Source organism: Pecten maximus, chromosome 8, assembly GCF_902652985.1.
Source record: "Pecten maximus chromosome 8, xPecMax1.1, whole genome shotgun sequence".
Lineage (NCBI taxonomy): Eukaryota > Metazoa > Mollusca > Bivalvia > Pectinida > Pectinidae > Pecten > Pecten maximus.
The window spans coordinates 23,131,178-23,156,533 of NC_047022.1; the positions used below are offsets into that span (position 1 = coordinate 23,131,178).

Here is a 25,356-nt window from a genome sequence, read left to right on the forward strand (position 1 = left end):
AAAACAAAACAAAAAAACAACAAAACTTATTAGCATTGTCAGTGTGTTCCATTTTATTCATACTGGAAACAAATGGTTCTTGTACATTTGTGGGCAAATAAATCCCAAACCACTAACAATTGCTTCATCATCACTTTGTAAATAAAAAGTACGGTCTTTTGTAGGGTTGATACTGGCTCATGCGTTCTACCCAGGGGCCGACAAAGGAGGTGACACCCATTTTGATGATGACGAGTATTGGACGTATAACTCAGAGGAGGAGGGTAAGGAATGTATATATTGATGGTTGTTACTAACTACTACACGGTGGGGGAGGGGGTAAGGAGTGTATATATTGATGGTTGTTACTAACTACTACACAGTGGGGGTGGGGGTGGGTGGGTAAGGAGTGTATACATTGATGGTTGTTACTAACTACTACACGGTGGGGGAGGGGGTAAGGAGTGTATACATTGATGGTTGTTACTAACTACTACACGGTGGGGGAGGGGGTAAGGAGTGTATACATTGATGGTTGTTACTAACTACTACACGGTGGGGGAGGGGGTAAGGAGTGTATACATTGATGGTTGTTACTAACTTCTACACGGTGTTGTACGTTAGTATATTAGAAATGACAGGAATAACAGGGTGTTGTATTGTTTATCGGTGAGTAGGAAGCGTTTGCGAAATGGGTTATAAGGTAGCGATGTCGCTAGGAGTCTAGTGGTTACTGGTGGGCTATTGGGTAGGGGTGTCGATGGGAGTTAGTGGTTACTGGTGGGGTATTGGGTAGGGGTGTCGATGGGAGTTAGTGGTTACTGGTGGGGTATTGGGTAGCGGTGTCGATGGGAACCTAGTGGTTACTGGTGGGCTATTGGGTAGGGGTGTCGATAGGAATTAGTGGTTACTGGTGGGGTATTGGGTAGCGGTGTCGATGGGAACCTAGTGGTTACTGGTGGGGTATTGGGTAGCGGTGTCGATGGGAACCTAGTGGTTACTGGTGGGCTATTGGGTAGCGGTGTCGATGGGAGCCTAGTGGTTACTGGTGGGGTATTGGGTAGGGGTGTCGATGACGTTACTGGTGGGTTGGATAGTGGTTGAAATAGCGGTTACTAGTAATGGTGACATTATGGGTTGGTGGTGATAGGGTAAGTGAGTAATAGTTGGCAGTAGGATAATATATGAGATGAAGGATCTGGGTTGGTAGGACGCTCTATGATGGTATTGTGACATTTAAATGGTGCTTGACAAATGTATAGGGGTATTGTGGCACAAACAGCGTCATTCTCAAATATCTAATTAATGATAAAATTGAATTTCTCCTCTCACGATTGGACAGAGTACTTAAATCAAATACTATAAAATGTATTTATTTTAGGGAATACCATTCAATATTCGTCAGAGTGAAATATATACAACAGTTATAACGAGCCAGGCCTTGTCTCGCCCAATATCTAAATATATTCCTTTGTAATCCATATGACGTAACATGGTGCAGACGTTTTGACTAACAGTCTGCCTTTAAATCCTTACTAGATCATCCTAACAATAAACAGCCGGCGATATGCTTTACATGATCGACATTTACAGAATATGTTTTAATAAAGAATTGTAATAAATTGCGCATTATGTCATGCTGTCTCGTAAAGAATAATATCGCATTTTCCTAAAATATTTAGACGTTTGTTCACGCATGTTTACATGGTAACGCGTCTGAACGTAAATAAAATCTGTACTAAAAGTTTAGCTCGTGCGCCGTTTCATTCGCTGCATCTCAATATTCTTTATATAGACATCTTTAATGTTTTACATATTGTTTTGCAAATAAAAATGATATGTTTGATGTGTGATTGTGTTTGTAGGAGTAGATCTGTTTATGGTAGCGGCTCATGAATTCGGCCACGCCCTTGGTCTGGGCCACAGTAACGAGCCGGGGGCGCTTATGTATCCTTGGTACCAAGGCTATCAGGCCAACTTTCGACTACCTCCTGATGACGTCATCGGAATTCAGACACTTTATGGTAAGTCTCAACAAAACACGAGATTAAACTGAGAACAGCGAGAATATGTGGCATTTTTTCTTTGTTTTTTTTTTCGACAATAATATCGAAAATAATTTAAAACATATGTTGTCTTTATATTATTTATTAGGGAGTCTGAAGTTGGTTTCCAGTTCCTGGTTCCAAGTTCCGTTTTTCAACTGGGAACCAAACGGAACTGGGAACTAGGATCTAGGAACCAACTTCAGACATTTTTTTTTTGATAATGGGTCTAGGTTAGTATTTTCATAAATTTTCACACTGACTAATCGGATTTGGAGGGAAAGCATCGTTCCTACACATGATGACTGTATTCCGGATTTAGATTGAGGTTGTACTAGTTCGTTTTGTATTTTGTTACAAAGGTGCGCGACGTCGTCTTCCTCCCACCAAAGATCGAAATCCAACACCCCGGCCCCCGGGACGAGTGACTCCTCGTATGCCTCGCCCTCGAACCAGACCGCCTCCGCGTGACCCCATGACCCCACGTCCTCCTTACAAGGGAGAGGAGATTGATCCTTGCACCACTCCATTTGACGCTATCGCCGTCCTACGTGGAGAGCTCTTTCTGTTTATCGGGGAGGTAAGTTAAAATCTAAAAGAACCCTTAGCCATCCGGATGTTTGGTTTGTTTGTTTAACGTCCTATTAACAGCCAAGGTCATTTAAGGACGTGCCAGGTTTAGGGGGTGGAGGAAAGCCGGAGTACCCAGAGAAAAAACACCGGCCTACGGTCAGTACCTGGCAACTGCCCCACGTAGGTTTCGAACTCGCAACCCAGAGGTGGAGGGCTAGTGATAAAGTGTCGGGACATCTTAACCAGTCGACCACCACGGCCATCCGGAACTTCGCGGGTTTTTTTCTTCAAAAATATAAAAAAAAATGTATTTTTGAAGAAAAAAAAACGATCGGAGTTCCGGATGACTCTTAGCAAGATAATTATTCCACTTCGTTTCTTGTAGATTGACAATGCAAAACGGCAACGTTCTGCCATCAGTAAAATCTTATAGAATTTATCATCAGACCTTGAGGTTTATAAACACGTTCGCACCGTTTAATCACATTGTAATGATCAAAACAGCGAAATATCACGTAAACACATAATGTATGTACCTTAAGCCGATCTAACCATACTGTTCAATAGTTTGCTTTCATTGGCAACACACAGCAACAACTCGTTCATTTTTTTGTGGACACTGAGTTCATATTGTTGCCTAACCGGCCATATTGACCTTGCTTTTGACTGGGTCTCTATGACAACAGTGTTACAATACCTGGGACATATATATATTCCATGGAACAAAATTCGACAATCTTTCTAGGGATTGCTTGATTTGTTACAGTTCTTCTGGCGACAGACCGACCAAGGACTTATCAGCCAAGAGAAAATCAGTCTTCACTCATTCTGGATGGGTCTACCGCACGAGGTGGACCACATAGATGCTGTGTTTGAGCGACTTAACGATCAGAAAATCATCTTCTTTATCGGTGAGTGGAGATTACAACATCCGGGTTTTACTTCCACTATCATTGGGTGTGACTGTTGATTGTTTCCAACCTTTTTTTCAAACATCTGTCTTGAGATAAACAAGCTATGTGAGATCGTTTGTATAAATTTCTCAAAGACTTACTAGTATTTCGTGCGATGCCTATATATACAATGGGCATAGTGAAATCAAGCATGTGTCGTAAATAGATTGTTAGTTTTGGATTCAAAAAGTCCCATAACTTGTCCCTTACGTGTAAATGATATTTTCCGTTATTAAATAACTTTTACTGACCACGTGACCCACCTTCTATCCTAGGTGACCGTTACTGGGTGTACAACAGTAACTCCCCGGTGTCCCGTTTCCCACCGGAAGGACGCCCGATCACGGAGTTTGGAATTCCTTCGGATGTGAAGAAAATTGATGCGGCTTTCGTATGGAGCTACAACTCCAGAACCTACCTTATTAGCGGCGATATGTACTGGAAGCTCAACACCGAGAATAACCACATCGAGATGGACTACCCCAGGGACATGAGTATATGGCGGAACGTCCAGGTTCCTGTCAGTACCGCTTTCCAGTACAAAACCGGTACGTCAGTATCCCCAACTCTATTTAGAATACTTATCATCATTATACACACCGTTATGACGTTAAGGGGTCATGTCCAGATGACCTCAATGATAATCATACGAAGTGATTTTTTTTCATTAAATCAAAACGCGTTTTATATGTCTGTTTGACAGTTTGTACAATTTGAAGGACATGGCCTGTGATCTGTCCGTTTTTTACTTCATCTCCGTACGGGGTAGCGTCCATAACACAGGAAAATCCAAAAACTGCCTACTTTGTCCGATAATTACACCGTTTTTGGACATGAAGGGGTTTGTGATCGACGCGGCCATCTTAGTTTGGTTAAAATTTGGAACACTTCGGATATTTAAAATTCATTAAAGTCTAACCATGGCTGGAGCCGAGGGATCCAGACTCGGCAAGATTTTGCCATTTGTATTTTGATTGGTTGCTTAGAAGTTAAGGTCATCTGAATATGACCTCTTACCGGACACCAGTAGATCCCCATAACGTAGTGTATGACGATGATCTGTATTTTATTGGATTGAAATATTTGTAATAGTGTTTTAGTAGTCGATTCATGTTTCTTACAGTGGATGTTTAAGTTTGTTTTGTTAATCTTGTTGTGTAGTTTTTTTTAAAGATTTATAAAATATATTAAAGGATTAGTATCTCGATAATTTCTTTCCTTTTAACTGCCTGTATCCGATATTTCATTTGGGATTTCCTTTCTTTTATTCCATTATCTGATAACTTTATCAAAATTCAGTTGGGTTTTTTTCACAACAAAACTTTGAACACTTTTCCTTTGTAGGTCCAAAAGACAAGGGCAGAACCTATTTCTTCAAGGACGATCAATTTTATTTATTCTATGACGACAAGATGCGCGTGAAAAAAGGCTACCCAAAGAAAGTAAACGAAGACTGGTGGGGATGCAAAAGGCGCGTGGCGGAAATCTCCAAATACGGAAATCCTGAGGAATACACCGGAAATAAAGCCAGCAGCGCCACCACCGGACTACTAACCACTGTGATATGTGTATGTTTAGCATTCATTGGTCGATAGACAACTCTGTTTAACATTCATTGGGCGATAAACAACTCTGTTTAGCATTCATTTGACTCCAGGAAACTGGTTTGATTAAGATTCGACCTTACATTAGATGTAAGTGGACATCCAGGGTTTAAGTATATCGATACGTAGTATCAAATTGTTTGTATACAAATATTTTTGTATGAGATTGATTCATATTTGCTATGAACACTGGTTGTGTAGGCCTACAGCAGGGGGCTGGATTTCTGGTTCCAAGTTTGAAATGTCTGTATAGTGAACGCGTTACGTCATTCTTTGATTAAGAGCTTAAATAATTATCGTATGACGGTGTCAAGTGACGTCACAGAGATGGTCAGTCAAAGGTGATTCCATAGAATAAAGGAGAATTAACCGTCAAATATGGTGTTTCATCTTCAGATTATTTTACCTTTCGTAATAAATTCAATTGTTTTCAATGAAAATCTTTCATATATGTTTATATTTAGGTCGATTGTATAAGCAAATACATGTAAATGTAACAGTGCTCTATTATATAAAATGTGTCCATCAAACAGACAACCAATTTAGGTAATCACCTTTGACTGAACTCCGTGAAAAAACATTATCATAACAAATTATTTCTATCTTAACAATACATGTGACGACCAACTTTCTGATTTACGCTCATGTGCACTGGGTATCCAGTTTATGAACACGTGTCTGTATGTCCGCTATAGAAAGGTGTTGGTGTGCGGTAGACAGGTATCAGTTTAGAATGGACAAATGTCGATGCGTCCATTTTGGACAGATGTCAGTTTGTCCACCAGTTTGGACAGGTGCCACTTTCTCCGCCAGTTTGGACAAATGTCAGTTTGTCCCCGTCCACCATTTTGGACAGGTGTAAGATTGACCATCATTTTGGACAGATGTCAGCTTGTCCACCAGTTTGGACAGATGTCAGTTTGTCCAGCAGTTTGGACAGAAGTTTGTCCACCAGTTTGGACAGATGTCAGTTTGTCCACCATTTTGGACAGATGTCAGCTTGTCCACCAGTTTGGACAGATGTCAGTTTGTCCAGCAGTTTGGACAGAAGTTTGTCCACCAGTTTGGACAGATGTCAGTTTGTCCACCATTTTGGACAGTCGCTGGTGTTCTTTAAGCAAAATCTAGTCTAGTAATACGAATCTTTGTCATGCTGACAAAATATTTCCCACTTAGTAGGTACCGTTATTCATCCTGGAGATATGCTAAGCAATATTACACCATGCTTATGGCACTATGCAATGTTGTCAAGAGTACCTGATACTGACAGTCTAAGCACCACCTTCCATACACATGCAGGGTTACACCTCCACTATTATTGCACGCGCGGATTTATATCCTTACGACTACTGATATCGATAACACGTGACTCAGCATTTCCTGATATCGTTTCATACACGTCTCGACGTCACTTGCGTGTACACGTGTCTTTCATTCCAGTCACCTCCCGAAATCTACAAGGGTGACCTTTTCACCTTTCACGTCACAATCCACACCACTATCATACAGTCAGCTTTTTAACGCTCTGTACATACACACAAGTCCCAAACCATGCCTTCTAACACAGTCCCCTCCTTCTTAGTCCCATCCCTATTAAAAAATCGGACATCCATCGGGTCTATCCGTCAAACCTCGAACTCTCTCGTCTTCAGAAAATTCCCGAGATGTTCCGATTGCCCTAATATAGCCCCACCTGAGTGTACTCTATATTTGATACACGCCCTACCTTTCTCTCTTGCCATTTTGTTGAAATAAAATCCCTTAACTGAGTGCCATTGTCATGATAATCATTATTTTCATAAACACGAAGACGGTTGTGATTTCTATGTTGTATTTACTTTGTCTGCATGCTTTTCCTTGTACAAGTTTCATGTCACTCCTGTAGGATAGAAGTTCATGCATCTGTAACAATATGTAGCTTATGTAGATTAATTCGCTTTTAAAAGATATAAATCGCAAATTATTATTTAATTTACATTAATTGTCATTGCAAAACTATTTCGCATTATTTTCAAGCCTTTACTCTCTATTTTGAAACTAGGCTCAAATAAAGCAAACTCCGATTCGGATTTTAAAAGTATTTCATACTATGTAAGAAGCCTTCGATAAAATCACATCATAAACGAGTAATTACATGTCTCAGTGTTTAGTATCTGATCAGAAAAGTTCATAGAAGACGGAGAAGTAGCGTTTAATATTGCTACCGACGCCATGTTTTCGGTTGCCTTACTCGCAAATATTAGTAGCATTGTTACCCAATTTCAATACTCATATATTTTTTTTTTGCATTATACATTATTATATTTATTGATGATGTTGATTTCGTTTGGTGCCAATTAGCTTTTCAGTCGGTGTTTGAGATGTTGTCGTATGACACAAATCACATTTGTGCCATTTGTGAGCACACATACGGGGAAACCAAGGAAAGACAACTCTGGTTTATGTTATTTGTAACTGTGATATTGTCGTTGGATGTAAGCGCATGTATGAGGTCATTGACTACTGAACTTTGATTTCAATAGTTTAAAAAATATTTCACTAATGAAAAGCTATGATATGCTGTTTAACGTTCATTTTCTTATGGAAATCAATTCCTCTTCCGGTAATAAAACGGAAGTGAGTTTTTGACTTTTGGTATCATAAGTAGAGGGAGTAGGACCTACTTGATCGGTTTTTAAACGTTATCAAGGCAACTATATGTAATGATGAAGTGCATCCTTTATATTTAAATTTTATTGATCATCCAAAAAAATAAAACAAATTTACAAATATATATGAACATTTATTTCTGCTGCAAAACGGTAGCGTTTGCTTCTTCTTGAGAATCCCGTTAAATGCTTTTCAATTATATTTTGTTTGAGTCAAATCATAGTGCATGCTCATTCACGTCAGTTGCATGTGTGTGTGTGTGTGTGTGAGGGAGTGTGTGAATATTGTGTGTGTGTGTGTGTGTGAGAGGACGATTTGCATCGCGTGCAAGAGGCCGATGTACGTATTCGCAAGAGAAACATTTACACTGCGCCTATGTACTTCTACAGAAACAGTTTGCATTGCGCCAGTGTAAAAATCTCTGTGTGTTTATACTTACACGAAATTCAGTGAGAGTTGTGTGTGTGTACGTAAACGAAAAACAGTTTACACTTCGCTAGTGTAAATGCGTGTAATTCAGCGAGAGTTCTGTGTGTGTACGTAAACGAAAAACAGTTTACATTGCGCTAGTGTAAATCCGTGTAATTCAGCGAGAGTTCTGTGTGTGTACTTAAACGGAAAACAGTTTACACTTCGCCAGTGTAAATCGTGTAATTCAGTGAGAGTTCTGTGTGTGTACGTAAACGGAAAACAGTTTACACTTCGCCATTGTAAATCCGTGTAATTCAGCGAAAGTCTGGCGAGTGTAAAGTGTTATGGTGTGTGCTGGTGATATACATGTATAGTGCAATATTTAATCTTTAGATGTTGATAATCTTTGATTGATGCTAAAATTATTCTCCGAACGTGTGTACATATTTTTGCTGTCATTTTGATTATAATCTCTATAAAAAAATATATTTTAAATAGAATTACATTTTCGGTAAAAATGAAAATTTGTTGCAAATTTTCGATCGCGTTTAAAAACTTAAAATCATTTTGGTATTGTTTATAAAGACAAAATCTCTATACTAGCCAAACGGTATTATCATTTCGGGTATTTAACAAAATATTCCAGAAGTTTATGATTAAAAGCTCTTTTTTAAATCTACAATACCGTTGTTTGACAAAGTGGTGTCTCAGGAGACTGTCGTCGTGTATATTTTGTCATTTGCATATTTTGTCATTTGCATATTTTGTCATTTGCATAATTTATAACCTGATGAGGAATCTGTTTTGTTTTGCGTATATATACATTTGCTTATGATAAATATATGTTATATTTTAAAAGAACCCATTTTAATACTCAGTAAATGTGATCCAATACTCTGCAACTCCTATTTAGTTGCAAGTTCGACTTGTTTATATTTAGATGAAGAAGATAATGATACTTTCGTTAGACACTTAACTTGTACAAAATACACAGATATTAATTATTAATCAACCGGTGATTCGATAAAAATGTCGCAAAACAGAAAATGATTTGGATTTTTTTTTTCAGATTAGGAATGCTCATTGGGAAAACCCACTTACTAAATAACATAGCTACTTAATTAAAATTGGTGATACATGTATTTACATATATTTTATTTAGATCTCGAAACTCTATATTCATCATTTATAACGAGTCTATTTGTTTTCAAGCTGGCCTTGTTCCATATGTGTAATACTTTAAGCTTGAACTTCATGGCATAGCTATTTTTTATTATTATTATCATTTAATTGGTGATTTGGATGAATGTTGAATGGTACAGATCAAATTAAAACAAAATTTAGAAATAAAAAGTAATTAATAGCTAGTTTTGATTATTTCCTTTAAGAGTAGGATTCAACAGTGCTAATCGACTACTAAGGGACAGCTCTTTCTCATTATCAAAACGCATATGTTTACATTTGGTGTTTAGATTTTTTAAATCAACATTTTTTTTTACGCATTTGCTTTAAACGGTTTGAATTAAAAGCTTTTATGAAGGGGCAAAATATCTTTGGAAAGTCTTTATGAAAAGGTTTTAAAGAATAAATATCCTTTATGTGTATTTATTAATTTTGGAAGAGATGAATGCATGATGTAATTACGAATATTGAGATATGTTTGGGATTTAAACAAAAAATCGTGTTTTATTTTTAAACCCAACTGAACAATGATACTTTGTATAATTTTCTTTTGATGACATAAGACTTTCGGAGTGAAAATACAACACCATGTGATCGTTACCATGGAGATTCTTTATACAAAAATGATATCCAATATACGTCTGTACATTTCTATGAAGAGAACGAAATGTTCTATATTTTCCTTCACACAATTGTATTTATTTAATGTTTTTGTCACTTGGAAACTAAATAAACTTAATTTGATAAATATTATCTTTGTTGTGGTTTTTCCCGCCAAAATAAAACAAACTTATGATGTAATTGGTAAACGGCTGCAAATGGTGATAGATAGTACTGTGATAGATGAGTTGGTGAGAACGCCGGTAAACGGACCGATGTATGTTGTCGTGATTGTATCTTTTCTGGATGGCATGCGACGGACCTCCCTCGTTTCCCAGTGAGGTAGTCACCAACTACTACAAGAAGACCCCGCCTCAAAATGACCCTGGCTGTTCACGTGGCGATAAACCCAGCAAACAGAACACTGTAATGTAACGTGCATCCTATACAGTGTAAAATCCGAGTGGTATACTGTAGAGAAAATACAGAATAACAAGGAAATTACACTACAACAATATACATGAACAAATATATGCACTGGGTATACGTGCCAAGCCCCTGTGTGTCATACTGTAGCAGAAGGTTTTGTCTGAAAGATTTTATGATAACTATGTCCGAGATAAAAAAAAAAAAAGATTCATAAAATATTACATTTCCGATTGGAAGGAAAGATGTCGTCTGAGCATCAGGATGTGGGTTGTCAAACAAACCGTTATGATCAAAAACCCCTGGGCCAAAACATTGAAACACGAAACCAGTTTTGCCTCGATCGACTCCGAGATCGATGAGAGCCTGATTGTGTGTACCAGTTAGGTCAACATCCAGCCGGTCAATGGAGGAACTGAGCCGGAATACATATCTCGTTATCTCAGAGTACAAAGTGCACTTGGGTGTCAAATCGTTACTAGTTGAATGCCCGGGTTTATATTATTGTAGACAATAAAATAGTGCTTGGCCTACTTTAACACAAACACTATAAGAAATATCTGGTACACGTATCTACCTAATGAAACAAACTGTAATTAACACAGGAAATGTACAACAGAAGAACATGTTCAGGAAAAGCACGTGCATGGTATCCAGAGGTGCTCAACATGTATTGTTCCACACCTGCTTAGGAAGCAGCAGGCGGTATCTGTATATATCATATATATATATAACATATGATAGGTTTGGTTGATGATAACCGACCACACAGTAATACACCACTACTACCAGCTGTCGGGAAACACTCACAATTATAGGATTGTCCGTGGTGCCTTTGTTCCCGTTACTTCTAAACTGGGATCGACTGACATGAGTCTTCAAATGTATCCATATTGTAAATACATGTATTTACACTTAAAGTAATATAGTTATCAGGTATCCGAATCCAATCATTCTCTTCAAATATAGTAGCTATTTGCGATGTTTCTGCATTGTGAACTCCAAAGAAGTGTGACGTCATTCTAACCACAATAACGCTATATGAGACAAGAGGAGTTTCATAGTCTTGTATCCGAAGGCTCGATAGTTCAAAGGCCATAGGCAGGCGCGGACCCAGGAATTTGAAAAGGGGGCGGGGGGTCCGGTTAATTAGTGGGGTTTTTTTGGCGAGGGGTCTGGGGGCCAAAATTTCGGAAAATGAAATGAATATAGCAAAATTTGCAATCTTTCGGGGATAAGATTTTGGATGGGGGGGCGGGGGGTGGGGGTTGGCATAAGCGTTTTTTAAGGCTTTAAAAAAATTGTCCTCATCCGAAAAAGGAGGGGGGTGGGGTCCTGACCCCCAGGACCCCCCACCCTCCACACCCTGGATCCGCTAGTGATAGGTACATACAGTGTACAAGTATCAGATAAATATTTTGTAAATGAGGAGATGAATCCACGCAGTAATATGTACATTCTACATGCATGAGGTCATTTTGTAATTACATAGTTAGTACCAAGAAGGAAATCTCCAGATCATCACTACATGACCGATACTCTGAACTAATCAATCTTGTATCGATCGATATCATCACAACATGTAATTAGATTTGTCTGGTCATAATAAACTCTGAATTAATGTCCCTCGTTTTGATAATCGCCGATCTGGGACAATCCGATTGATGGTATACACGTATGGCAATAGCAGCCGTGTTGCCCGTATAATCAAACCAAACATACAAATACAGTCATGATGGTAATAATTATTTCACAACTGTACAATGAAGTGTCCGAATTTCTCAGTCAAATAACCATGCACGTTTGATTTATTCCAAAGTCACGAGAACGTTTTTGACGGTGAAAAGTCGGGTTTGAAAATATTACAATTTTACCTAAAACAAGGGGGGGGGGGGGGGGGGGGGGGGGGGGGGGGGGGGGGGGGTACTGAGTATATCCCAATAGATCACTTTGACCATATGTAAGCAGTTGAAGTGTTGTACTGTCAGACAGGCAGACGGACGGACGGACGGATGAACAGACGAGATCAGCTTGCAGGGTGTAGGTGTCTGTGAACTTGTGGGGTGCAACTCACAAGTCGATCTGAATTTCAAAATCAGTTCTAGTTTCCGTCCAATTCATCGCTAAAAAAGACATGAGCAGTGAGATTTAATGATGAATTATGGGTAGAAAACAAAATCGCTGAATGTTGAGCGAGTACGGACAGGGTTTTGCCCACCCTCGAGGTCATAGACCATATGTTCGAAATGACTGAAAATATTTGCTGAACTAAAAATACTAAATATTTCAATACGTTTACCAAGTCAAACTATTAAAAATGGCGTATCTCTCAATTAGCCAAAAAGATATTACAAAATCATCGAATACATGCATTAAAGAAAAAAAAACCCGAAAAAACCCCCAGCCCAATGGCATCAATAGATGCCATGAATGTTTTCGGTCTCACGTGAATCCCTAAAACCATTTCTGCCTGTTCCAAAGTAATGAAGTGTGTATATCGGTTTCGAATAATCTCAGTATTTCATGTTCAAAGTACCCGGATGTCCGGATGTCCGGATGTTCGTATCCGCTTCCGTTATTTGATCACGTGCAGTGTTTAGGAAATGGCAGCTAAGCCGGGCTCATTTCTGGCATAATCGCTTTAAATAGTATTCTTTTTAACCATGCATACATAAAAGAAGATAAAAATCGAATACGGTTTCTTTAAAAGAAGCTTAACGGAATTGGAGGGCGTCGGACTTGCGTCCCCTTACATTAGGTGTATCAATAAGTAAATCATGTGTCTTTAAGCTGTCCTCATGAACTAATCCGAGGCGTCAACTGAATGAATGGGACGGATCTCACCACTTAATGTTCATATATCTTGAGTATTTTTCTCCGAATCAAAATATTGTTTGTATTAACAGATAAAGTTTTCCCGGTGACTTATTCTCACGGAACAGTCCTTATGTATTCATTGATGTTATGTCATCAGAACTTGATCGGGGAATCATTTTCTTCTGTGCAGTTTGTTGAGAAGATATTTCATGTTCGAGAGACGTGTTACAATGTAGATCAAAGAAAAATAATGATTTTTTTTTCTTTACAATTAATAATTATGTGCTTCTTTGTTTTAATATATATATATATATATATATATAGACATGTTTTACTTTTGATAATCCCTATGTACATACGAGGAACGAATAAGCCTGAGGAGGTATCCTATTGCATTTTGTAAGAGTTGTAAGAGGCAACTAATTGGTACTAGACCCCCGCATCTATCCCTTCCAACCCCCAAACCCCCATTCAAACAAATAAAATCCTCAAAAGTCCCTTCTTCAGCTAATGTCATACTTGTAGTTAGATGACAATGCTGACGCCGCCGTACAGAAAGAGGTCCGAGAGAACAGGACAGATGGCGGTCCAAGGTGTCGTAATCACAGGGATCCGAGAATGTTTGGACCTTCTCCAATCGGAACCCCTCGTCATTTTCTTCGAAACTAGCCTACGTTCGCAGACGGAGGCGAGGTGTTCCGATTGGAGAAGGTCAAAAAAAATTCTCGGATCCCTGCGGGCGTATACATTTTTTGTAGGTTCATTTTCAGGCGGTTTTGGGGGCTAGAAATGACATCCCGGCGTTCATTATAACCAGGCTCTGTGTAGACTGTCACAAATTCTCAGGTCCCTGTGGTTGTAATAGGGGCAGAAGAAGCAGGGTAAAAAAGATTTGGTTTTTCAGTAGCCCGAGTTTTCTCTGGCCCTCTCACCATGTCTGGTGTAGGGGCCCTACACCAGACATGGTGACAGGGCCAGAGAAAACTCGGGCTACATGGTGACAGGGCCAGAGAAAACTCGGGCTAGTTTTTCAGGTGAAAACTAAACTGAACGTTTTGATGACATTCCTTAATAAAATATACGACATCTGAGAAAACATGTTTCCATATTTGTGAGAACTTAACGCCTTTAAAAACGCTCAATTCAATACCAAAAGATCAGCACGTTTTAACTTCCTTGAATGACTAAAACTCCATACAATACATAGGAAATTGCAATGAACACTACTCACCCGGATGTTTGTGGCTCATTAACCGGACGTTTTTTTTTCTTGGAATGAAAACTGAATAGCAATTCATCACATCCGATACTTGTGATCAAACATCAAACCAATCATAATCGAGGGATTTAATTTAGCAGGATTTAACCAAACACCAATAAATATCTAAAATGTTAACGTTTGCACAATTTCAAATAGATTGTGACTTACTTACTTTGCAAAAAGATGAGTTCACTTGGAAGTTGACACACACACACACACATCTGTACATAGAATGTTCTTAGGCGTCCGTACATACACTGTCCTTACAGACGTCCGTACATACACTGTCCTTACAGTCGTCCGTACATACACTGTCCTTACAAGCGTCCGTACATACACTGTCTTTACATACACTGTCCTTACAGGCGTCCGTACATACACTGTCCTTACAGGCATCCGTACATACACTGTCCTTACAGGAGTCCGTACATACACTGTCATTACAGGCGTCTGACATACACTGTCCTTACAGGCGTCCGTACATACACTGTCCTTACAGACGTCCGTACATACACTGTCCTTATAGGCGTCCGTACATACTCTGTCATTACAGGCGTCTGACATACACTGTCCTTACAGGCGTCCGTACATACACTGTCCTTACAGGCTTCCGTACATACACTGTCCTTAAAGGCGTCCGTACATACACTGTCCTTACAGGCGTCCGTACATACACTGTCCTTATAGGCGTCCGTACATACACTGTCCTTACAGGCGTCCGTACATACACCGTCCTTACATACACTGTCCTTACAGACGTCCGTACATACACTGTCATTACAGGCGTCTGACATACACTGTCCTTACAAGCGTCCGTACATACACTGTCATTACAGGCGTCTGACATACACTGTCCTTACAAACGTCCGTACATATACTGTCCTTATAGGCGTCCGTACATACACTGTCCTTACAGACGTCCGTACATACACTGTCATTACAGGCGTCTGACATACACTATCCTTACAAGCGTCCGTAAATACACTGTCCTTCAGGCGTCCGCACCTAAAATGTCCTTACAGGAGTCCGTACATACGCTGTCCTTACAGGCGTCCGTACATACACTGTCCTTACAGGAGTCCGTACATACACTGTCCTTACAGGCGTCCATACATACACTGTCCTTACAGGCGTCCGTACATACACTGTCCTTATAGACGTCCGTACATACACTGTCCTTACAGGAGTCCGTACATACACTGTCATTACAGGCGTCCGTACATACACTGTCCTTACAGACGTCCGTACATACACTGTCCTTATAGGCGTCCGTACTTACTCTGTCATTACAGGCGTCTGACATACACTGTCCTTACAGGCGTCCGTACATACACTGTCCTTACAGGCTTCCGTACATACACTGTCCTTAAAGGCGTCCGTACATACACTGCCCTTACAGGCGTCCGTACATACCCTGTCCTTACAGGCGTCCGTACATACACTGTCCTTACAGGCGTCCGTACATACACCGTCCTTACAGGCGTCCGTACATACACCGTCCTTACAGGCGTCCGCACATACACCGTCCTTACAGGCGTCCGTACATACACTGTCCTTACAGGCGTCCATACATACACTGTCCTTACAGGCGTCCGTACATACATGTACACTGTCCTTATAGGCGTCCGTATATACACTGTCCTTATAGACGTCCGTACATACACTGTCCTTACAGGCGTCCGTACATACACTGTCCTTACAGGCGTCCGTACATACACTGTCCTTACAGACGTCCGTACATACACTATCCTTACATACACTGTCCTTACAGGCGTCCGTACATACACTGTCCTTACAGGAGTCTGTACATACACTGTCCTTACAGGCGTCCGTACATACCCTGTCCTTACAGGCGTCCGTACATACACTGTCCTTACAGGAGTCCGTACATACACTGTCATTACAGGCGTCTGACATACACTATCCTTACAGGCGTCCGTACATACACTGTCCTTACAGACGTCCGTACATACACTGTCCTTATAGGGCGTTCCGTACATACTCTGTCATTACAGGCGTCTGACATAACACTGTATCCTTACAGGCGTCCGTACATACACTGTCCTTACAGGCTTGCGTACATACACTGTCCTTAAAGGCGTCCGTACATACACTGTCCTTACAGGCGTCCGTACATACACTGTCCTTACAGGCGTCCGTACATACACCGTCCTTACAGGCGTCCGTACATACACCGTCCTACCGTCCTACAGGCCGTCCGTACATACACTGTCCTTACAGGCGTCCGTACATACACTGTCCTTAAAGGCGTCCGTACATACACTGTCCTTACAGGCGTCCGTACATACACTGTCCTTACAGGCGTCCGTACATACACCGTCCTTACAGGCGTCCGTACATACACCGTCCTTACAGGCGTCCGTACATACACCGTCCTTACAGGCGTCCGTACATACACTGTCCTTACAGGCGTCCGTACATACACTGTCCTTACAGGCGTCCGTACATACACTGTCCTTACAGACGTCCGTACATACACTATCCTTACATACACTGTCCTTACAGGCGTCCGTACATACACTGTCCTTATAGACGTCCGTACATACACTGTCCTTACAGGCGTCCGTACATACACTGTCCTTACAGGCGTCCGTACATACACTGTCCTTACAGGCGTCCGTACATACACTGTCCTTACAGGCGTCCGTACATACACTGCCCTTACATACACTGTCCTTACATACACTTTCCTTACAGACGTCATTACATACACTGTCCTTACAGGCGTTCGTACATACACTGTCCTTACAGACGTCCGTACATACACTGCCCTTATATACACTGTTATTACATACACTTTCCTTACAGACGTCATGACATACACTGCCCTTACATACACTGCCCTTACATACACTGTCCTTACATACACTGTCCTTACATACACTGTCCTTACAGGCGTCCGTACATACACTGCCCTTACATACACTGTCCTTACAGGCGTCCGTACATACACTGTCCTTACAGGCGTCCGTACATACACTGTCCTTACATACACTGTCCTTACATACACTGTCCGTACATACACTGCCCTTACATACACTGCCCTTACATACACTGTCCTTACAGGCGTCCGTACAAATACATTGTCTTTGAAATTAAAAGCGACTAAATAATAGAAATAATCATAAAGATAAATGAATCAAAGAAAATGCTTTATTTTTCTAATAAGAAATCATAATACAAGCGTATAAAAGAGAAACGTATATTAAGCGTGCATGCATGATTAAAATCACAGACCTTCATTGTTTTGTTATTAATGTTTTCATTAAGAAATATCAAGATATAAAACATATCTATATCACATACGTCTCTGCTTCAACTGTATTATGTAACAAACAAAAACGACTTTCTTATCAGAATTTGATTCTAACAATCTGACCAGTGCTAAGAACGATAACCTCGACAGAGTCTAAATGGTTTGGGGCATGTAGGAGTTGTGTCCCTTGCTAATTTTTATCGTTCAGCTTTCAGAAATTTTACTTCTTTTTCCATAATAAAACATAGTGAACGTTTATATCAATTAGTCGAATTCGCTTTAATTGAACATGGACATAACTTGCTGTTCATGTATTTCAATAGTGTATCCAGATTTTCCAAATCACAGTCAAAATAATAAAAAAAAAATGATTAAGAATTAAAGCATACCAGGTAATTATAAACTCTAATAGAAACTTCTCTTTGAATTTAACCAACTAAATCGTTGTATATCAATGTGACAACTAAATAGAAAAAGAAACAAAAACATATTAACATCATGAAAAACTTTGCATGTTTAACACATTATGACCTTTTCTTAAAAAACGAAAACAACATTTTCATGCAAACAAAAATATGATGCTTTACTGATAAAAGCCTAAAACTAATGACTAGAAGTATTTGTATACATGTACAGCTTGATTGATTATGCAGTGGATTATGAATACTGAGGCAGGTGCCAAAAATAAATGTCATTATGAAGTTTACACAGCAAGAGCAACAGACACCACACAAGCTAAAGTGAATTATACATTCAAAACTGCATTAACAAGGTTGTAAAGTGATTGTTAAAATTATCACACGAATGCGGGTCTATACTTAAGGTGGTCAGTTAAAAGCGCAAATATCTTATTCACAGTGATATATAATCAGCTTTGTTATCCTAAATAATCTATCATTGAACTTCTATGACCATGTAAGTCTATAGTAGCTAGACAAAATCAGAATTAACAATTTAACTTTTTATCTCAATGAGACCTTCGCTGTAGATGACCAGACCATACAATGGATGTGACACTCTAAAATAAAAAAGCAGTTTAGGTCCAGAATTCGACCTTTAAACTCAATATAACATTTACCTCGGCAGTACCGGTATATGCGATACACAACCTTGACATATTATTATTGAAATTCCTTTAGCTGGTGAAATTTACTGTCTGGACACCTAAAGAAGTTGAACTTTGACCCGATGGTGACCTTGACGTACTAACCAATGAAATGGAGTACTGGACACTGCTTTGTCTTCTTAAACGAATTACCTTCAGTGAGTTCAAAGCTATTCACCAGACAATCACTTTGACTTTTTAATATTATACTGCATGCCAATGATTTCATTTCATTTCTGTGAAAAAAAGAAAGAAAAAAAATCCTAATGGCAAACAAAAGCAAGGGCAAATATGTACCAGAGGGCTGCAGCTTCATACATGTACTTGGATTTGAAAGCTCTGTAGTGTATGACAAGCTACTGATGGGCTTTAACAGATAATTTTACACATCCTAGCATTATACAGGGGTGGGAATATGTGCTAATGATAATGATAGAGATATGGGCTAGCTTTATTTAAATATATTTTTGAAATCTGAAGTCTGATGACATGTCATTGTGTATCATTGGTATGTTATGAATGTATCAGTTGTATAACCACACAAAGCAGGGAAAGATGATGTTTACTACATAGCAATTGTACAAGCCAAGGTTTGGGGTACAATTAACCATGTACGGCCAAATCAGGTAGAGGAATCAACTAATTATCAATATAACAGTAACAACAAACTCTGATAACAAATACCTATAAGGCTACCTCTCTTTGTTCTGAAGTTAATATCAAGTTATTGAACCTCTATCTATAAAGGTCACCTGTCTGTATACAGAGGTCATCTGTCTGTTTATATAGATCAAATCTCTGTCTACAAAGATTATCTGTCTGACTATAAAGGTCAACTGTCTGTCTACAAAGGTCATCTGTCTGTCTATATAGGTCAACTTTCTCTACAAAGGTCATCTGTCTGTCTATATAGGTCAACTGTCTCTCTACAAAGGTTATCTCTCTGTCTATATAGGTCAACTGTCTCTACAAAGGTCATCTGTCTGTCTATATAGGTTAACTGTCTGTCTACAAAGGTCATCTGTCTGTCTATATAGGTCAACTGTCTGTCTACAAAGGTCATCTGTCTGTCTATATAGGTCAATTTTCTCTACAAAGGTCATCTGTCTGTCTATATAGGTCAACTGTCTGTATACTTAGGCCATCTGTCTGTCTATATAGGTCAACTGTCTGACTACGAAGGTCGTCTCTCTGTCTATATAGGTCAACTGTCTGTCTACTAAGGCCATCTGTCTGTCTATATAGGTCAACTGTCTGTCTATAAAGGTAAAGTGTCCATCTATATAGGTTAACTGTGTCTTAAGATAATCTTTTTATAAAGGCCACCTTTCTATAAAGGCTATCTGACTAAAAAGAACACCTGTATATAAAGGTCATCTGAGTATAAAGGTCACCTGTCTGTCTATGAAGGTAACTTTTCTATAAAGGCCACTTGTCCATAAAGGTCACCTGTCTGTCTATGAAGGTAACTTTTCTATTAAGGCCAATTGTCCATAAAGGTCACCTGTCTTTAAATGTTATCTGTCTATAAAGGTCATTTGTCTATACAGTTCACCTGTTAGCCCAAGTTTCCCTCTGGCCCTGACACCATGTTGGGCCATAAAGTTTACCTGTCTATAAAGACCATCTGCCTATTAAAGTCATCTATCTGTCTATAAATAAAGGTCATCTGCCTTAGGGTCCCCTTTCTAAAGGTCACCTGTCTTTTTATAGGTCATCTGTCTATAAACATCATTTGTCTATTAATGCCACCCTGTCTATAGAAAACACTGTTCAATGTCTGTTCTCTTGATGGACCTTATGGACAAGATTTAAAAGTATTGACTGTTTGTCTAGTGTATAGATAGTACATGACACATGTACATAATATGCACTAAAATCACTGAAGCTATTTTCTCCCTACTGAGGAAAAAACATGCTATTGTTACTCATCAAAACTTCTACCTGTGGTCAAAATATTAAAAAAACACAAAAAACATAATATGCAAATAGGAACACATATTGTTAGCTAAACATTCTAACACAGACCCTCTCAAAGGGTCAATCATGAGAGTCTGACTCTTCATACACCTAAAACACAATTTAAAGATACATGTATGTAATCTACCCTTCGTGAAGTTTATGTATATATTGTAATATCTCCTTCTAATAATTGATGTCAAAAGTTGATCAAAGTCTAAATATAACTATCATACAACTTCTCTTAGCCAGATTCATCCCAGGGCTAACAGATACAAAATAGACCGACCATTAAAAATTAATGCCCAGTCTGTCTATTAGATATCAGAGTCACAATAGACTGAACATTTAAAATGTCCAGGCTGTCCATTAGATACCAGGGTCACAATAGACTGAACATTTAAAATGTCCAGGCTGTCCATTATATACCAGGGTCACAATAGACTGACCATTATAATGTCCAGGCTGTCCATTAGATATCAGGGTCACAATAGATTGAACATTAAAAATGCCCAGTCTGTCCATTAGATACCAGGGTCACAATAGACCGACCAATAAAAATGTCCAGTCTGTCCATTAGATACCAGGGTCACAATAGACCGACCATTAAAAATGTCCAGGCTGTCCATTAGATACCAGGTTCACAATAGACTGACCATTATAATGTCCAGGCTGACCATTTGATACCAGGGTCACAATAGACCGACCATTAAAAATGTCCAGGCTGTCCATTAGATACCAGGGTCACAATAGACTGAACATTAAAAATGTCCAGGCTGTCCATTAGATACCAGGGTCACAATAGACTGAGCATTAAAAATGCCCAGTCTGTCCATTAGATACCAGGGTCACAATAGACTGAACATTAAAAATGTCCAGGCTGTCCATTAGATACTAAGGTCACAATAGACTGACCATTATAATGCCCAGGCTGTCCATTAGATATCAGGGTCACAATAGACTGACCATTATAATGCCCAGGCTGTCCATTAGATACCAAGGTCACAATAGACTGACCATTATAATGCCCAGGCTGTCCATTAGATACCAGGGTCACAATAGACCGAATCTTTAAAATGCCCAGGCTGTCCATTAGATACCAGGGTCACAATAGACTGACAATTAAAAATGCCCAGTCTGTCCATTAGATACCAGGGTCACAATAGACTGAGCATTAAAAATATCCAGGCTGTCCATTAGATACCAGGGTCACAATAGACTGACCATTATAATGCCCAGGCTGTCCATTAGATACCAGGGTCACAATAGACTGACCATTATAATGCCCAGGCTGTCCATTAGATATCAGGGTCACAATAGACTGAACCTTAAAAATGCCCAGACTGTCCATTAGATACCAGGGTCACAATAGACTGAACCTTAAAAATGTCCAGGCTGTCCATTAGATACCAGGGTCACAATAGACCGAATCTTACAAATGCCCAGACTGTCCATTAGATACCAGGGTCACAATAGACTGAACCTTAAAAATGTCCAGGCTGTCCATTAGATACCAGGGTCACAATAGACCGAATCTTAAAAATGCCCAGGCTGTCCATTAGATACCAGGGTCACAATAGACTGACCATTATAATGCCCAGGCTGTCCATTAGATATCAGGGTCACAATAGACCGAACCTTAAAAATGCCCAGGCTGTCCATTAGATACCAGGGTCACAATAGACTGAACCTTAAAAATGCCCAGACTGTAATTTTAGGTGTGTTCAAGCCTTAAGTTTATTCCAAAAAGTCCTTAATCTAATGCCAGTTGAGACTAGTATATACGTTATCTAGGTTTGGTGTCCTCGATGGCATGTGGGTGAAAAACCAACAGTACAGGCTGAAACTGTTGGATTACTCAATGTACTTGAGAATCTTCACTTTGGAGCGATCAAACACTGCCCACAAAACATTTTGGTGATCCATACCAATGACTCCTGCATCATTAATGCTTACATAGATTAATCGTATAAACTGTCCTTCACCTGTGAGGAGGCGGATACAGCCATTTGACTTGTCACTGATGAGGAGGTGACCAAGAGTATCAAACTTGACATCACAAGGACTGAACGGATTCTCCAGCTTACAGCCCACTTCTGATTGGGGGAGAGTGCCTCTGTACAAAAGGATCTGTCTGAAATCCTTATCCGTGACCAACACTTGTTTTTCGTAATGACCACCATCCTCTTCCCTATTCATGTCAATCACTGCGACATGCCTTGTGACACGACACTCAGTAATCCTGTATGGTGATCGGACTAACGGCACACTACGCTGGAAGAAGCTGGTCTTTTCCGCGATGCCAGAAGTGAGCAGAGCAGTGCCACATGTGGTGAATTTTGTCATCTTTTTCGACATCCCAACAAGGATGTTTTCATCTGCTGTAACACACAGGCTGTAGCACTCAGAATCCAAGAGGAACCTGACGGATGTTTCTTTTGATGTTGCGTCACATTCCATGATCTTAAAGCTGTTGTCGGCACACATCCAGAGGTTACGAGTTGTAGGCGATATTTGTACCACTCTGATTGGGAATTTGTAGCTCAACACTATTTCCTTTTTTCCTCGTTTATCCAGCAGCGTCACTGTGTTACCATGGTTACAAACCCACGCTCAACCATCACCATTAGGGCATATTGAACTGATGAAATCTGAGGAGTTGAACTCGGACAGTTTTTTCGTGTGAATCTTGGGCTTCTGTTCAGCCGATGTTGTCAATTTACCAAATGCCTGTTCCAGATAATTTCTTGGGGATTTATTGGGAATAAAAGAGTAGCAGTGACATTTTGGCTGTGCTGGATGAGTCTCTTCTGGTTCGGTTATTAGTTTATGTCCAGTATCATACATCTGAATATCAGTTCCATTCGCAAGAATATGTTTACAATTCTGTAAATTGTCATTCAGTGCATCTAGGCGACTCCGCAATTCCGTGATGTAAGACTCCATATTTCTTTTGTTTTCCTCCTCCAATTGTTTGTACAAACCTTTGAACATGCAAGTGAAAACGTCAATCTGCAGTTTTAATAGTTTTCCTTGACGCTCAATGTTTTCTGTCAGCTGATTATATTTGACAGACGTCTGCAAGAGATCGTTCTCAGCCCAGTTTATCAACAGTTGAAGTTGCACACATCGCTGTTTCTCGGTATTGTTGATATACTTCTCCATCTGCGTTCGTGTGGCGGCAGTCAGCTCGCTCAATGCACACATCTCGTGGCCCTTATGTACAGTTGACAAGCATGTCAAACAAGCCAGATCTTCACATAATTCACAAAACAGAGTCACAGTCCTCTCCGGGTGATGGACACATGAAGTTTGACCAGGTTGTCTCACAGGAACAAGCACTTTATCACTCGCCATCTTATATAGGCCTAGACGTAACAACACCCCTTTCAGTTTCGATTTCGCTCTTTACGGAGGCGCACCTTAATGGGCGAGTACAAAACCCGGAATGCACTCAGGCGTGAAGAGATTTTTGTTGATTTATTGTGTTTATTAGGTCATAATTCCGTTATTACTGAATGGAGTTTTGTTCGGATACCAGCAGTAAAAGGGTTGATTTATCCCCTTTAAAATGGTATAAGTTATATTTAACAGTATCAAAAATTAGAAGTGAAAGTGGTGGCCGGAATGAACCCATATGGAATAAAAATGTCAATATTTACAACTGTTTTCGTTATAATAAATACCCATATCTCAAATATTACTGAACAGATTTTTGTTCGGGAACCACACAAAAACGGAGAATTTAGTACTCTTTCACATGTTATAAACTGTTTGAATACGTGTTCGATATTACTTTCAAAAGTGGTGGCCGGAATGAATTGATGTGGTGTGAAAAAATAGCAAAATCGTCAAAGTTACATGTAAATTTCCATCTTTATTGGTCAATAACTCTTTTATTACTTAACCGATTTCTGTTCGGAACACACTCTGGACAAGATAATTTTATAGGCTTTAAGCTGATATAACTTTTATTAATATTCATTACAAATTCGGTGCAAAAGTGGTGGCCGGAATGAACCTAGTTGAAATTCACGGACGCCATTTTACGAGTATGTCCAAGCCGATACCACACTACGTCTATACTAAAACAACATACTATATATAGGCCTATACGTTACACCGGTCACCATGACCAGGTAACGGGCGGCTCGTTCACACCTTGATGAATATAAAATAATCTTTAGATGAGCTTACGCTGGCCGATGACTGTTAACTAGGAAGCCAATTATATACTACTTATAAGATAATCCAGTCCAAGACAGTGAATCAGTTCAAGAACCTAATGTTAGTAAAGTTAGTGAATCTAAAGAAGTAGACATATCAAACGATCTCAAAACCGACAAACAACAAATAACTGATAATATTCAAGAAGGTTTAGAAAATAAAAGTCAACCATCAAATAAAAATCTGTCTCAGGTATGTTTAGCTAGATTAGTTTTAGAAAATAATGGTGTCACTTTTGTTGAAAATCAAAAAGCGTTCGTTGTATGTGGGAACAACAATTCTAAATAT

General features: G+C 39.4%; 2 protein-coding genes across 4 annotated transcripts in view; one reads left to right on the forward strand and one right to left on the reverse strand.

Moving 5' to 3' along the window:
- The window catches only part of LOC117332824 (matrix metalloproteinase-2-like), a 76,205-nt gene extending 66,059 nt beyond the window's left edge, over positions 1 to 10,146 (forward strand). For all 3 annotated transcript variants that reach the window (XM_033891871.1, XM_033891868.1, XM_033891869.1), the window contains exons 5-10: positions 165 to 263; positions 1,845 to 2,003; positions 2,387 to 2,604; positions 3,364 to 3,508; positions 3,826 to 4,098; positions 4,895 to 10,146. In XM_033891871.1, the coding sequence (XP_033747762.1) occupies positions 165 to 263; positions 1,845 to 2,003; positions 2,387 to 2,604; positions 3,364 to 3,508; positions 3,826 to 4,098; positions 4,895 to 5,145 (1,145 nt within the window). In that variant the 3' untranslated portion in view covers positions 5,146 to 10,146. The remainder of the gene's footprint in view (positions 1 to 164; positions 264 to 1,844; positions 2,004 to 2,386; positions 2,605 to 3,363; positions 3,509 to 3,825; positions 4,099 to 4,894) is intronic.
- A 13,308-nt stretch (positions 10,147 to 23,454) lies between these two features.
- LOC117332216 (E3 ubiquitin-protein ligase TRIM71-like) lies at positions 23,455 to 24,198 on the reverse strand. Its single transcript, XM_033891101.1, has one exon. The coding sequence runs from the start codon at positions 24,196 to 24,198 to the stop codon at positions 23,455 to 23,457; it is 744 nt and encodes a 247-aa protein (XP_033746992.1).
- Positions 24,199 to 25,356: the final 1,158 nt, after the last annotated feature.